At 34.8% G+C, this 16,502-nt stretch overlaps 1 protein-coding gene across 1 annotated transcript in view; it reads right to left on the bottom strand.

The window, feature by feature from the left end:
- TrpA1 (Transient receptor potential cation channel A1) overlaps positions 1-16,250 on the bottom strand; it is an 86,866-nt gene extending 70,616 nt beyond the window's left edge. Inside the window, exons 1-2 of the mRNA XM_076135043.1 lie at positions 16,124-16,250; positions 8,064-8,216 (exon numbers count right to left, since the gene is read on the bottom strand). Coding sequence (XP_075991158.1) covers positions 8,064-8,141 — 78 coding nt within the window. The 5' untranslated portion in view covers positions 8,142-8,216; positions 16,124-16,250. The remainder of the gene's footprint in view (positions 1-8,063; positions 8,217-16,123) is intronic.
- Positions 16,251-16,502: the final 252 nt, after the last annotated feature.

The raw sequence follows: 16,502 nt of genomic DNA, 5'->3' as shown, positions 1-16,502 counted from the left end.
CAACATACTACTCATAGTAACTTATTTTATTTAATGAAGTTGCAACTATTAAACCTTTTAACTGTAGTTTCAGTTATTTTAAACCCTTACAATAACATTTTAGTCCGTTACGCCATGTTAAGATTAGCTCTAGGTTAAAGCTACGAGCAAATAACTTGTTGAAACGTAATTATAAATTTCAGTTATCACAGAATTTGTTTTATCTTCGATATTAGTGTGCTGAAACACTGATCAGTGCTAGAAAATATACGTATCATAATAGTGTCTCCGGGACGGTTTTTTTAATTACAATAAGTACGAAATGTAATCATACATGTCACGAGAAAACGCCACTTTTAACAATTTAACGATATTTTTTTCTCAACCAGAACAATGTTTGACTCTTGTAAGCAAGTAAAGTTATTATATTGGTATAGTAACATATAAATAATAATAATCAGCGGTCACTTAAATGACCGCTCTACATTATCGCGAAGCTAAAATATTATTGCAGTGCAGTTATTGCATCGCATAATAAAAACCTTTTAGAGCATGTAACTGTAACGCTAGCAGCGCATATAGAGAGCACTAAACGTATGATAAGTGTAGATGATGGTGTTCATTGATAACAATGAATTTACCATACCAAAAAATAATACATCTCAAACGAAACAAAGTATGGAAGTTAGTTATGACGCTAACAATCCAAGAATACTGAATGTACAACACTGGCCAGGGGTTTATATAGTGCCGCTCGGAGAATCTTAATAGCGCGATTTACAAAACCGGTACAGTACCATCTATCGAGATAGGGGGTAAATATTGCACAGGACGTCGCGGATATTTTTTTTATATTACGAAAAAATATTGATGGAATTAAAAATCAGGTAACTACTTCATCCAACTTCCCCACCTATCAAATTAATGCTACTAATTCAGATCGTTAGCAGATGAGACGTATATCGAAAATGACTTTTTGTAGATTTCCCTTATTTGATATAATTTTAATTTAGAAGCCGTCGAATAAAGTTTTCTAGCAATAGAACTTATGTCATATTATAACAACAGTCGTATCAATGAAGCTTCTGAAGCTCAAAGACATTTATTTCTTTCCTCAGAGTCGTGGCCACTGAAGGAACTTAAAAGTTAATCTTATCATTTACTATAGATCGGAGACTTGAAACACAACTCAATAGGTGGCATAGGCATCGAATTAAAACTCGCTATTAAGATTCTCCGGCACCCCTTTATAAACCAGCGACCGGTTGTACTCGTCGGTAATTTTATATATTTGGTAGAGCGGCACACCAATATCAATATATTTTTGTATGGCCGAGAAGGCTATCTTAAACGTAATAATAACTATAACTAGGTCTAGTAAGGTCAATCTGGGTAACTTTGAATAATTTGGGTAACAGTAACCAACACAATTGATAAAGGTTTATTTTAGTTTTGCAAACTTTGTGTTCGTTTCATATGAATAAATAATCGAAACTAGTTCAAATTCCCACTGTCAATGTTACCTAAATGATTCAAAATTACCCAGGTTGACTGTACATCGAGTTATCAAAATGCTTAAAATATGCTGGGAACAGAGAAACACATTCAGAGTCGCAAGTTTGTAAAGTCCAACAATTTAATAGAGGAGATTGGTGCATGCGTCTTCGAGGAATGCAACATTTATATATATAAATATTAAGGAGAACTCTCTGTGGCATCATTTTGTGAACTTATTAGCCAATAAATTGTTTACCACACATTGTGTGCGACGAAACCTAATTTTAAGGGAACTTTATCACTGCCTTTCCATCGAAATATAAATGTTTATGGTCGTTTAAACCTAGTTAAAAGTCGCCTAAAGAAGCAGTCATTTTAATACTGTTATCTTTAATTGTAGCTAAAATCGTTGCTAAGCTCGAGAAAATATTCACGCTATTTCTAAACCACATAACAACTATTGTTTAAATTGATTAAGTTTATTCGAGGATCTCTTTACATTAAGAATGTATTCATACAATTATCCATTTAAAATCCTTTTAAATTACATACTTTTACGTGGTTTTTAAGTTACATTCGTTTGTATTTATGTTCTAAAATGTTGTTGTTGTCACTTTGACGTTAGCATCGCTGCGTTCGGAAACGTGACAGTTTAATTATCACTATTTACTACGCCTACGGTTTCAACAATAATCTAAATTTATTTGCCGAAAAGGTATGATAGAAACATTTTTTTTAAACTGCTTTACTTTTATATATAATTAAAGTAGAATTAATAATAATACGTTTCAAAGGTGTGATATTTTCGCACTGTAGCTCGATTCTCTACTACTATCGACTACCGACAACCGAACTGTCATCGAGAAATTTTGCATGAAAATCTGATCAGCGCAACCGGCTAGCTATCGAAATTTTGACATTTAGAATGTACTGCCAAAAGGTTTCCTACGACACCCGTCAGAGGCGCTGATCCGATTTTCATACAAAATTTCTCGATGACAGTTCGGTTGTCGGGAGTCGATAGTTGTAGAGAATTGAGCTACTGGTTACAGGACCCAATATCGTATTAACTAACTGTCAACGAATCAAAAAAAATTTCACTGTGGTCATTCATCATCCACGGGCTAACGCGAATATATGAATTCGTGAAAAGGTGCATCTAACAACCTAGGTTGGTGGGTATGTAGCAATCTATCTACTAAACAAAGAAAAATTCGCAATATGATTCCTATGAAGTTTACGTAGTATATTATGGATATTTGTAAATGTTCAGGGTAAAAGGTCAACGGTATCCGTGTTTGTTTTCGATACAGTTTACGATGTGTGATACCATTACCCCCATTACCATATAAACCGCTTTTGTTACAAAACTTTTTTTAGTATGTTCTCGGTAGTTTAGTTCCCGAAATAATGTTGTTTTGTCCATTTTTTAACCAGGCAGATACTTATTACCTATTTACAAGAGTCTGACTATAAAAATACTTATTTAGAGCAAATCTTCTTTATAGTTGTTTCTTTGAAGTACGGAAATGTTGAGGTTTGTCTAAACACTTGCCTCGGGAAAGGTTTCGTTTCAAAATTGACTGAAAAATATTGGACAAGCACAATACCTACGCGCGGAAGCTAAAAAGAGTTTGAAGATAGGACAAAGGGCTTATCTTCGAAATGGCTTAACACGCCCTAACCGTAGCACTGGGTTAGACATACGAAGGTGAGAAAGTGGCTATGTGGACGTGGTTCTCACCAATATTACTAAATCAATTAAAAGCGCGCTTGATTCCTTTCAACATAATTAGTACTTGTGTTAGAAATAGGTTTACGACTTTAGAGCAGTAAACTTTCCTATCAGAGGTTGGTCTGTTTGTTCAGATAGGTACTCGTAAACATAAGGTTCAGAATGAACATATAACTATGAATAGAACCTAGCCTTGAATGGTTTCTAGTAAATACATATACATTTTGAAAGATCATTTTCAGTCGACTGCCTCCGTGGCGCAGTGGTTTAGGTCGCTACGCCGATACCACTGCAACGGGAGGTCGTGGGTTCGATTCCCACACGGGACAATTATTTGTGCGATCCACAAATAATTGTTTCGGGTCTGGTTGTGCTTTGTGTCCGTTGTTTGTATGTTTGTAAAAGTCCCCGCGACACAAGAGCAATTCTTAGTGCGGGAGTTGTAAAAAAAAGAAAGAAAAAGTCTACTATTGCCACTTTTCTATTTAGTATTATAGTCCAAGTAAATAGAGAGCCTTAGCATGCACATAGTTTTCAGATTGTTATAGATTTATGTGTTTCGAAAATAAAGTTACTTGTAATTACGTTAGCTTGTAGAACTATAATATATTTACTAGTAACTATTAGGAACAATGGACAAACATTGTTAATGGCAAAACGTGGACATATTTGAGGCACCTCTGGCTTCACCTTTGTTTATAACAGGTGCGATATTAAGTTTATATGAATGAAGAAATATATAAGCAAGACATACTATTAGATGTTTTGATGTTTGTTACTTAATCATTGAAATGTATTTAGCGATCCTTTCGCACACATGTGGATGTATACATATAATAGGTTCTTTCATACGGTGTTTTTTTCCACAAGGTTGCTATCGTGGGAAGAAACGTGTTTGCTCATCTAAGCTTTAAGTACAGTGTAACAATCATGAATTAGTTACCGTGATAATTATGTATTTAACTTCCGAAATGTATTAACAAGCACATAATAACATAAAATACATGTCTGATGTCACTCGTTTAAAGACAGTTTATGTTAAGCGTTGAATAAGCTTATGAAAACAAGGCTTATTAATCGGCTAGTTAGAAATAAGTTTTAAAATTGACGGTGCAATGCAAGTAGGAATGTTGGACAAAATATTTATAATATGCGAATAAATGGCTTATAAACAATCGTAGATGTCGTCGTAAGTTGTTCATATAAATGTTATGAGCATTAAAAGCCTTAAAAGTCTGTGGTTACATCGAAGGGAGTAACATTGATATTCACGAGAAAAAGTTGGGCTGTTGCCCAGGGCGAACCGTGAGGTTAAAGTTCTTGATCAATTAACTCCAAGCTAACTGGATGAGAGAACTTGATGCATAAGGACGGTGCATGCAGATACCATACGCAATAAGTTAATCAATTGTAAAGTTAAAAGTCACTCACCGCGTACAACTTGGTAGGCGTCACCGGTATAATCGGTTCCGTGTTCGCGCGACGAAAAAGCCACATCTTCTTTACATCCTACCACTTTCATTGACACATTAGCAATGACGATATGGAGATTACACGGACCGTGTTTATCTTACCTAATCGAGATACAACGATCTGCCATTAACAGGTAACGAGTTCGACGATTATCGCAGCGGACACTATCATTGAGGGCACGGCTTTGTTACGTGAGCTGTAGCGATTTTGTAGACAAGCGGAAGCGAGTTTATTGAAAAAAATCGGTCAAATCCTGTTACCTTTTTTACGTGTTACTTTGAAGCGGTGAAATAACAAATGTTCAAAGAAAACAATGTAATTAAATTTTTATGCTAGAAGTAGGTATGCCCAGATTTCTGAACAATCATTCCACAGGACCTGAGTTAATTCTGTTTGATAGGATTATTTCTTGGTGCGTCAAACCACGAATAAAACCTTTCACGAAATACTATGTGTGAATGAAACTTTTAAACAAACAATTAATAGTGTGTTTGTATTTTTTTAAAGAACCAGAAACCAATACCTAAATAGGAAAAAAAAATATATATATTCGCTTAGCCTTTGTTCCAAACTATGTTGGAGTCGGCTTCCAGCCTCACCGGATGCAGCTGGATACCAGTGTTTTACATGGAGCGACTGCCTATCTGACCTCCACAACCCAGTTACTTGGGTATTAACACGATACCCTTCGGTAAATAGGAAAAATATGGATCATTAATGTTCTGGTAAAATAATGTAATGGAATATATTGCATCTACAAAAACAAAACATTCATCAAACCGTTTTTTCCTTTGGCAAATTTTCTCATTGTAATTCAAAAAGCAGGTGAGTCTCAATTGTAACATGTATGAAGCAATAAAACTCTAATAATGTACATATAATTTCTCCATAGTTACTTTTGATGTTGTGTAGGAAATTGAATACACCCACACAAATGTAAATAAGTTTATTCAATGTTGCCTGGAGTAATATCTTCAACAATAATAATTTCAACCCAATTTCATTCATATTATTTGTCATATACCACTTGCTGTACTTTTCCGGTAGTTATCGTTAGTAACACATAAATGATCGAATATTAAAATACAGCAAGACCGCTAATCTAAAGACTGGCCTTGGTTAAGGTTGCTCAACACGCGTTTTCTGGTGGTAGCTAATAGTAGCTATGTATAATTATCAGACTTAAAAAATAAGAAATCTCAATGATATTATTTTGTTAGTAAGTCATAAGTGATCTAATTTACAAAATACACGACGTGACCACCGATCTAAAGACAGACCATGCTACAAGTTGCTTAACTCGCATAATCTGGTAATAGCAATAATATCAGACTATAATAATAAGAAATGTCAATAATATTTTTTTCAAATCGCTTATTGTATTCGCTTAATGTCCATAATGTGGTGTCTCCCGTTTTTACAACTTGTTTAAGTAACGAGGTGCGAAAGCCTCACTTCAGCTTATTAGTTTACGTAGAAGCTCGGCACTTTTTATAGTTTAATTGAACGCATTAGATGATAGGTTTTGTTACGTATCACCTGAAAATCAACTACCGACAGGAAAATAAACACAGTTGTTTTTTGCGACAAATGGAATATATTCAACTTTAAAAAGAATACAATAATTACGCCATTGTTTTTTATTTTTGGTACTAACGTAACTTATACGTTAAATGTTTGTTACTACGGATTTTGATGCTCTAAATAATACAGTGAAAATGTATGAGAGTATTAATGGACACACGATGGTACAGATGGACTGTAGCTTTGACAACGACTTAATATTACGAGGAAACTATAGGTTCATAAATCTTCGGTAACGCAGCGCTGAAAAACGTCAAGAAAATCACTTCCTTTATATAAAAATAACATCTTTAGCCCCTGAATGTCGAGTAAAGAAACGATAATAACACTAAAATCGTAACAGTCACGTACTACGTGCTTAAACGGGCAGGTCCATTTGAATAGTGCCAGCCTCAGCCCAACCGTTTTCACCAAAAATACCTCTTTACTTGAAACGTAAACGAAACTATCTACCCTTGAAAAATCCAAGAACTATTTTTATATATGTCGGTGGACCCACACCATCATAAAGGTCCCTATCCCTAACAAAAAATGAGATATTTTGTAGAGCATAACGTTCCAAATATTAAGATTATACAACTTTGTTTTACAATAATATGTTCCCCAATATTAATATCGGCTCGTCTTTATGACGTCCGGAGGTGACATGATTTTACATAGCTTTATTATAACCCGGAAACTATAGTCATATACTGTTTGGACTTTTCCTTCTAAATAAAAGAATAAAAAGCTCATAAATATGGCAAAGATAACGATTTCAATGTTACAAAACCACTTGTAATATAAAATATACGATAATAAAGTTATAAATCATGTAATCATTGTGAAACAATTCTAATTGGAAAAGTACTGAAGTTCTAGTTTTAATAAAACTTTAGTTACGTCATGTTTGTTTGTCTGCTACTCGAAAGTTAAAGAAGATACTATATTATTATTCAGTCAGGTATCTTTTGCAACCTGATTCAACAACAAAGTTACATTGTCGTGCTTGTTTGTTCCACTTATTGGGAGAACAATGTCCGATAGCATTAACATGATTTGAACTACACTTAATAAAAGTTTGTAGAATTTGGATGTTTTCAGAATCAGCGTGCATTGACCCTTGTCAAAACAGAAGATTCCCAAAGTTCAAAGCTCTTTAATGTCCCCGATAGAAAACCAAAACAACATCACTAATAAATAGAGCGTATCGATCACGGTATAATCTCTGCCGAGTGCATTTTAGTGGAATGACATTGATATGTTATCTAGAGTGGTTAATACTCCATTAGAATATGGTGGTAAAAGTACTGAGGTTTGCGGCGAGACCTATTAACGAGTACAATGATATCATCAATGAGATTGTGTATGGCTCATTGCTGAGTCCGACGCTAGACTGCTGCCTACGCGAGTGAAATGTCAATTACACCATGATTTACAACACCAGAAACACCTCGGTGTTGATACTAACAGTAAATTGACTGGTACTAGGAATAATGTATACGTATTGTTCTACTGTCAACGCTTATTTTTATTTTGCTGTGATATTGCTATTACTCTGTATTGGGATCCCGAATTTTCGATACTATCTTATCGGGTGTTTGACACAGTTTATCGGGTGTTAGACTTTTGAAGTCACTTGAACGAATTAGTTCTATTAGCATACGATAGAGGCGCTGTTCAATTCTATGCATATAAAAATACTTCACCGTCACGATAACAGTATCAATTCGAGATTCTGCGTTCAACTGCCTAGTAAATAAAAATGACTAATTCAAAAATGTAGATTTTTAGGGTATTTTTGAAAAGCACTTACCCTCAGGATCCTGAAGGGGCTTTCAGCAAGCAGGCACACGTCTCCCGAGTTGTTGCGGTCAGGCTGCGCCGGCAACATGATCTGCAACTCTCCTCCTGGATCCGGCACCTTCTCTCGGTTACGATTCTGGCCTGTAAGAGTCCACACCCACTCCTGAAAACAAAAGGTACAATTACATCATTTTCAGACGTAGGTAGTAGTTCATATCATGTGATAATGCTTTCAAGCGCTTGCTTTAGAGTTCAAAAAACTATTCAGTTAATGACTATTGTATATACCCTTAAGTAACTAAGGAGATGAAAGTTTATAGCACATAAAATCTCCCGGAGCGCTCGTAGGCAATTAAATGGTCCATCTGTCTGCTTATGCTTTATCGCTATTCATTTCCGATACCTTTTAAAAGCAGAATTTTGATGTTTTGTATACTTTTTAAGTTAGTTAACGTGAATGGTGTCTGCTTTTCGCCACGAGAAATGTTTCAACTGCATAGATTGCTCACTGTTTTAGCCTGAAACTCGACAAAAGTCGTGTCCGATAAAATGTGATAAGCTCGATAGTGTCAATAATAATCTGTTATGTCTCATGTTTATGGACTGGTTGAGTAGTGTCGAACACCATTTGAGGGTACGTCCTGTTATTTTGAAACTATGCCTATATGTAATTATAGTCATAGATCTCAAATAACTTTCTTTCCCTTTTGACTTAAGTAGTAATCCAGCCCATCGTATCGTATCGTACTTATTTTACCATTAAATTTATTTCATCTTAAATCAGATCTTAAACGTAGATTCATTGAACAGTATAAGAATCTAGGTCTCCAATAACTTACTATTTCAGCAGAAATTATTATAACAAATTAAAATAACAAACATTATGGTAGATATTTTAAGGCTCAAACAAAAAAGAAGTGTACGAACATTTACGTTACTTTATCCACCCAAACGGTTGAACAACAAATACAAAATCGTATTAACTAGACAATTATAACATTTCAAGCAATATGTACGCGTGTTCTGACAAAACATCCACTTTGAAAACTTTCTAATTCACACGCCATGTGGAAACTAACTTCTTAAAACATTTTTCTAAGTTTTCCTTTCAGACCTCGTGGCTCCACAAGTCGCATTGTTCCTGCACTCGCAATTAAATGTACAAAGGGTGACATTTTTTATTATACTTTCGAACAGAACTTGTTTGAAACCTTACTCTGCGTTGCTTTTTATTATTCTTCTAAGAGAAGAGCCGAGGGTTAAGGTTACGCGGTATCGAGGCGTTTGCATAATGACTGCTTTATGAACCACTGGAAGGCTATGAAATAAAGATATTAAGAACACACGTGGAAGCGCTATAATTTATCTCAAGGGAATTCATCAAACGAGAGAAATACGAAATACTCACTATTCTTTTCACCGTCAATCTTTTGATTAAAGTTATTGAATCCTTAAAAAAGCTTGAGTTACACGTAAGTCGTAATATTTTCGTTTTATTTATTGGCAATACCTCTCTGTGACACTCGTCTAAATATAATAAAATATGTTCTCCAACGCGCACGGATATTCGTAAATAATGTATCACTATGCACATTTATTTTAAATTAAGTCTCTTTATTCCCAAACAGTCTTGCTTTGAATTATTATTTTCACTCGGTCAGAACAAATAGGTTTAGAATAAATCAGTCGTCCACGTATCTATACACTTTCAACTATAATAATAAAAGTTTTATAATTAACTAGAGCTGAAATGAAACTCTCCAGCGAATACGTCGTAATAAATTTTCAAACATATTATTTTCCCTCCCCGAGGACAATAACACTACACGAGGTCACGGATTATTACATACATCAAAATTTCCCCGCAAATTGGAAGAAAATATTTATCTCTAGACTGCGTATTTGAGCAATGATTAGATAGACTCTGCAACTGCAACATTGCATTGCTGTAAACAGGGAACTCCCCGATTTATTTCAGAACTAGCTGACCCGCGCAACTTCGCTTGCGTCACCTAAGAGAATGGGTCAAAATTTTCCCCGTTTTCGTAACATTTTTCGTTGCTACTCCGCTCCTAATGACCGTAGCGTGATGTTATATAGCCTATAGCCTTCCTCGATAAATAGGCTATCTAACACTGAAAGAATTTTTCAAATCGGACTCGTAGTTCCTGAGATTAGCGCGTTCAAACAAACAAACAAACAAACAAACAAACTCTTCAGCTTTATAATATTAGTATAGATTAAAAAAAAGCAATAACTTATTTACTTAAATTATTATACGTATACGCTAATGGTCACTGCACGAGCGACTTTACCTTAAGAGAATTAACTCTGCTTAAAGATTTGCTTTACTTGTGCCTATAAAAATTAGTATTCAATGTCCAAACAACACACGAAATAAAACAGCTGTAACAACACACATATCACGTAAAGGGAGGGCGTTAATTAGTATAAAGGTCCTCGTGGGCATTGTAGACAAAAATGTTACTGAAAAACATCGTAAAACCTGAAAAGCCTTGAAAAACAAGAACAATACAGCGTATATTAGCGTGAAAGAATCAGAAACTGAGTTTAGTATTCCGTTACTCTGCTGAAAAGCAAAAAGATGGATGAAAGTGCATGAAAGCAGCAGAAAGCTAAAGATTTCTTCGCTTTAAAGAATGGAAGTAAGTAGTCGATGAGAAACGACTTTTTGTTCCGTAACATTCGTTTTATACAGCCGGCAAATTGTTGCAAGTAAGATTTTAACCACTTTTATTGATTGCCATCTAGAAGGTGACGAAAATTATCTGCTTTACGAAAATGTACAACTTCATGAGCAATTTAAAAATACTTCTCATTCTATAATGCTCTGCCATTTTGTCCACTTCATAGTTTAAGATTACTAAAGTTATTAGCTTTCAGAAACTATGTATCTATAGTACGTTTAGACGTAGGACGTAAATTCACAAAAGGGGACATTCAAATTAATTTAGGCAAGGAATTCGCTGTCGCCTTTAGAATTTCCTCATCGTTTTAATCCAGTCACTTTTAAGATAAAGTAAGTAGTTTTTGAGCTATTGTCGCAGAAATTCCACAGGTGGTATTTTGATGTACTTCGAGCACATTTCTGAAGTTAATGTCAGGTATGAAAAAGATATAGTTAGATTATTTCACAGGCCATCGGGCGTAAACAACATAGACTTTACCATACGATAAACAAACAACTATCTAACAAAGTATTTAAAATAAAATTAGGATTTCATTTAAGCATCTTTTCGTATTTTGTGATACATCATTTATAACATTAGTTAGCTAAAACAAAAAACATGATACACGTACGAAATTGATACACTCTATATCAAAGTTATGAAGGTTAAACCAATAAAGGGAGCTTTTAACGCTAAATACGGTATAAGTGAATAACTATTTGATGTTTTCGTCGTATTAATATTATCTTGTAGCTAGATAATCTGTTACTAAGTACAAGTAAACGCTTGCAAGACAAACAACAGGTATTATTTTCTATATGTTCCGTGGTTGGACGTTTCTTGGGTTTTGTGTTTGCAGTGACAAATCGTAAAATTTTAAGGTACTAATTATTTTAATAGCTAGTTTTGGTGGTGTTAAGATAACTTACAAATTGATTTACAAATAATATATCCACATAGTTGGGGTCTAGTAGGGCCCGTACCCGTCGTATTGTTTCAATAAGATAAAAAGACTAAACAATGAGAATTGAGATCGGATGATTATTTTTGCTTTTTGGTACATATCGTTGCCATAAGAGTACATCAAACGTTGCTTTTATTAAAGGAACTCTAAAAATGCTTATCTATACTTAAATTAAGGTACACATAAAGCCTCTTCAATTATTATAATTCATAAAAGGATGAGTAACCATGTTACGTTATAAAAAAACATATTTCAGAGGCAATAGATCATAATTGTGAAGTTTTATACAAAATCCACAACAGTTTTATGGCCCATACGTTATTTTCTATTTCATTACACGAACGTAGCACATTCATTTATTATGTAAATCGTTATATTATGTATACGTGTGTAATACGGCGTTATGTACATGAAACAATGTACTTTGCTACGCCCAAAACCTTTAAACTATGCTAGATTTTATGTTTTCGGATTATGTAAACTCGGCAAATCGATACCTTTTATAAGTTTGACTTACGCCCGTTTTTAATGCATTATCTATCCATGATTTGCTTACTAAATACAAGCATAAAAACCCATCCACGGATAGCAATTCCTACCGAAATCAGTAAATGGTAGAATAGATTTGTTTGACGCAATAATCACAGATCAATCTTTTTATTATACATATTTGGTAAGACATCGAAAAGTATTCTATAAAGTCGCCTAAGTACTTGCAGTTTGCGTTGACTGGCCGGATAAATATTCACTAAAATTATTAAAAAATCAATGAACTGTAGTATTTTAAAGTTCAAATCTTATTCATTGACCAAAACAAAACGAATTTGCTGAAATTGATACAGACAGAAAAGGTGATTTATTAAATGTTGTGATGTGACATAGACATTATAATATAATAACCGTATATTTAACGCTAATTACAAATACTTACCTATAATTATGTACAAATATAATAAAAAAAACACGTATCTTAATAAAAACTTATTTATAAACATTCATTCTACTATCATGATAGTTAAGAAAGGCTATAACAACGTCGGGCTACAATTAATTAACAAGGTGTTAAGCTACGTCCCTAGGTGAGACAATATTACATTTACGATCACCTACATCCTTCGTATAGGTCACCTACAGCGACTACAACTAAGTACATAATACCTTCTAATCAGGAATGAGTAAAACAAGGATTAGGTTAAACCTTTGGGCTTGTGGCAAACATTTTAAGTAGTTAGACTTTGTTAAGAACATGATTAAATAAAAATTACAATTGAATCTATAATGTTCCATCCAGTCTTTTACTATTATAAGTCATTGAATGTGTGGCGTAGTGTTGAATAATTTGACGACTGTTCATGTAAGAAGCTCACAAAATATGTTCCCGAGTTTTTCTAATGAGATAATAAATATAGTCAAGATTGAGATCAGTGTCTTCTCTGCTTTTCCGTTGCAATTTCGTTAAAATTCAAGCTGTTGGTCTATGGTCAAGATCCACACATAATAAGGACCAAAATCTCTTAAAACAAAGCAATAACATTAGATATTTTTGATACCGTGTCATATTTATAGTTTCCCAGTACCTTTTCTAAAGATATTATTGTCAATGTTCCACCCAAAATTTCGACAATTCGAAAGACATAAGAGACTCTTAGTACTCTCCACGTGTAAGCAATATATTTGCCCTTAAACTTGTTTATGTCACGTTTTGTCCCTTTCCCGCATATCGCTCCTTGAATACAAAAGGGCCACAAATCGAAATCTATAAATTTTACAGGAGAGCCAAAACAAATTTTTGAAACTGTTTTTTTATAACATTTCATATATTTATTTATTAAATATAAGATGTTAATATATCATTAGATGCGTATTTTTTAGCTCTATCTTTCTACAAAATAAACTTTGTAATAGCTGTTACCTATTAAGAGAAAAAAGCATATAAGTCCCTTTTGCATTCAAAATTTGAACCAATATTAAGAGAAATATGTCAAAAATTAAACACAGTTTTACAAATAAAAATGGTTAATTGTACTTTTTTGGTAAAAAAACCGTATCAAAAAGTTTAATAATAATTACTAAGTAAAACCATAACTGAATAGACCAGGAAAACATTGTATTAAACAATCTAAATGAAAAAATCTTAACTTTTTATTAAGTAAGTAAAATTATTGAGATCAACTTTGTGCGTAACTTTCATTATTTAGTAAAAATAAACATCAATCATCATCATCAATCAATGGGTTACGTGACGAGTAGACTGAGTGCAGCAGGAGTATTAAAGAAATAAGATAATAGAAAAGGTTTTTGAGTTTTATAAGCCTTTATATTGAGCATTCGTGGATTATTCCAAAGCTTTTGACAGCATTACTCATTCCGCCATAGAATCATCACTCCATCCAAGTCCTACTTAAAGATACTATGTAGTATCGAACCTTCATACATCAAACTCATCAAAGCAATAGACAACAATATCATTCCAAATCCAAAGAAGCGTGAAACAGGGAGACCCGCTATCTCCCAAATTATTTACCAGCACCCTCAGAGAAATTTTCAGGAGCCTGGCGGTGTTACGGCAATCAAAAGCATAGTTGTAAGTGGTAAACAGTTAACAAACCATTGTTTTGTAGATGACATAGTCCTCTTCTCTTTTTCGGCATCGGAACTCGAATCAATGCTCAAAGATCTGAGCACGGCAAACCTTCAGATTGGACTGATTAAGAACCGTACAAAAACACAGGTTATGACCAACAACACAAAACGTAGGGTCGAGGTAGACGGGCACGTCATAGACTGTCGACGAGTACACTTGCTAGGGCCAGATAACCTCTTTTAACAACCGACGGGACAAAGAGTTGGACAAACGTGTCACAAGTGCCTGAAAGAGATCCTGGTCCAGGAAAGAGCTAATGAAGGGTAACCTTCCACTGTCACTGAAGTGAAAGCTCGTCGACATGTTTATACCTACTACCCGTCCTTACCTACGCTGCCCAAACATGGTCCCTTACGGAAAACCAGAAAGAGCCAGAGAGCGATGGAGCATAGTATATTATGCATCAAAAGAACAGATCACGTCCGAAATTCTATACTGCGCTCCCAAACTCGCATAGCCGATGTAAGGGAGAAGACCGCCTGGCTGAAATGGAACTGAGCCGGCCACATTATCCATATGCATTCGGAAAGGTGGACCCGCATATCTACCAACTGGATGCCAGAAGATGGTCATAGCAGACGCGGGAGACTTAAATGGAGATGGCGGGATGATCTAGACGCATTTGAAAAGGACTGGTCGGATCTAGCCCCTGAAAGAGGAATTTGAAAGGAAAGGGTGCCTCTTTACTTTGCCTGCATCAAAATGTATTATTTTATTTTTAAAGTTGTAACGAAAACTAAAATTATTATCATACCAAACGGTCATATTTCTGGCCTTCCCATTCTAGCACGCTAAAAATGATTATTAATTTCCACAATAATTTAATGCAAAAGGGACGTATTTCAAAATATGCTACTGTTATATTACAAAATATAATAACAAATACTAGTGTTTGAATGCAAAACGGTCGTTTTCAGAAATATGGCACTTTTGTATTACGAAATATGGTAACAAATACTATAGTTAGAATGCAAAAAGGACGTTTTCCAAAATATGGCAGTTTTGTATTGTAAAATATAATCACATTAACTTGAAATTTTGCACCCAACACAGACATATTTTGGATTGTGGCACTTTTTCATGCAACTGACGAGCATTTGCGTTGAATCTCCGGGCGCAACTCGCAAAGTGGCTGTTTTGCACTGACATTACCTGTCAAAGTGAGCTAATGCAAAAAGGGCAGTAAGTCAGTGCAGCCATAAAATAAGCAAAAATGATAGGGGTTTTTTTTTACTATAAAATATAGTCGGTTCAGGTGTCATTTTTGCAATAAAACGATTTTCATTTTTTTTTGAGTTGTGGCCCTTTTGCATTGAAGGAGCGATATGTAAAGGAGCTCGTGTTGGCAAGAGACAGTTAAAAATTACTTTCGAGAAAAACGAGGTAGTTTATGTTATGTGTTCGAGCGTCTTTGTGACACGAGGTGAATTTAAAGTTCGCCTATCATATGAAAGGACTTGTTTCTACGTACTATAGAACTACTAACTCGAGTCTGCTTAGTAATTGAGATATGTATTTTTATTGGAAATAATGTTAAACTTTTCACATCATAGTTGAAACAGTTTTCAATACAGAGCCGGTTTACAACCACCCGGGCCATCCCTGGCGAAATGTCGTTATAGCGTTAAAACTTTCCTCTGGTCTCTGACAATATAGAAAATCAAAAAACAAAGAGTATTCACTATTCAGGCGGCTTGAATAATTTTGCACTGATAAAAATATTAAACACAAGAAAAAAATACGTCAATGTTTCGCAAACACGGGCTACTTACCGCCAATCCTTTCTTCCGAGGGATGCCTCCGTAGCTGTGGGTGATGACTTGCACGGGAGGTACAGCGCCGTCAGAAGTGGCCAGGATCGCGGGACCTCGCACCGGCCGCTGCGGCGGTGGACGAACCGACCCGCCTCCGAAGAACCACTTGCTAGGCATTACATTCACATTCGCTTCTGGAACAAAGAAAAGGTCTTCCTAAGAACAACGTATATATATTATAATCTATATAGAAATTTGTTTTTTCACGAATCTACTTTTCATGGCAGTTGGACATAGTTTTCGGTCGATTATTACTTGTTCAGCCAGCTCGGATGGCAGACCGTGCGGCTCAAGAAAGTTAAACAGCGCCATCTATCGAAGTGCAGTGTAAACTTTG

Source organism: Anticarsia gemmatalis, chromosome Z (assembly GCF_050436995.1).
Source record: "Anticarsia gemmatalis isolate Benzon Research Colony breed Stoneville strain chromosome Z, ilAntGemm2 primary, whole genome shotgun sequence".
In the NCBI taxonomy this organism is placed as follows: domain Eukaryota; kingdom Metazoa; phylum Arthropoda; class Insecta; order Lepidoptera; family Erebidae; genus Anticarsia; species Anticarsia gemmatalis.
This window is presented reverse-complemented; position numbering and strand designations above follow the sequence as displayed.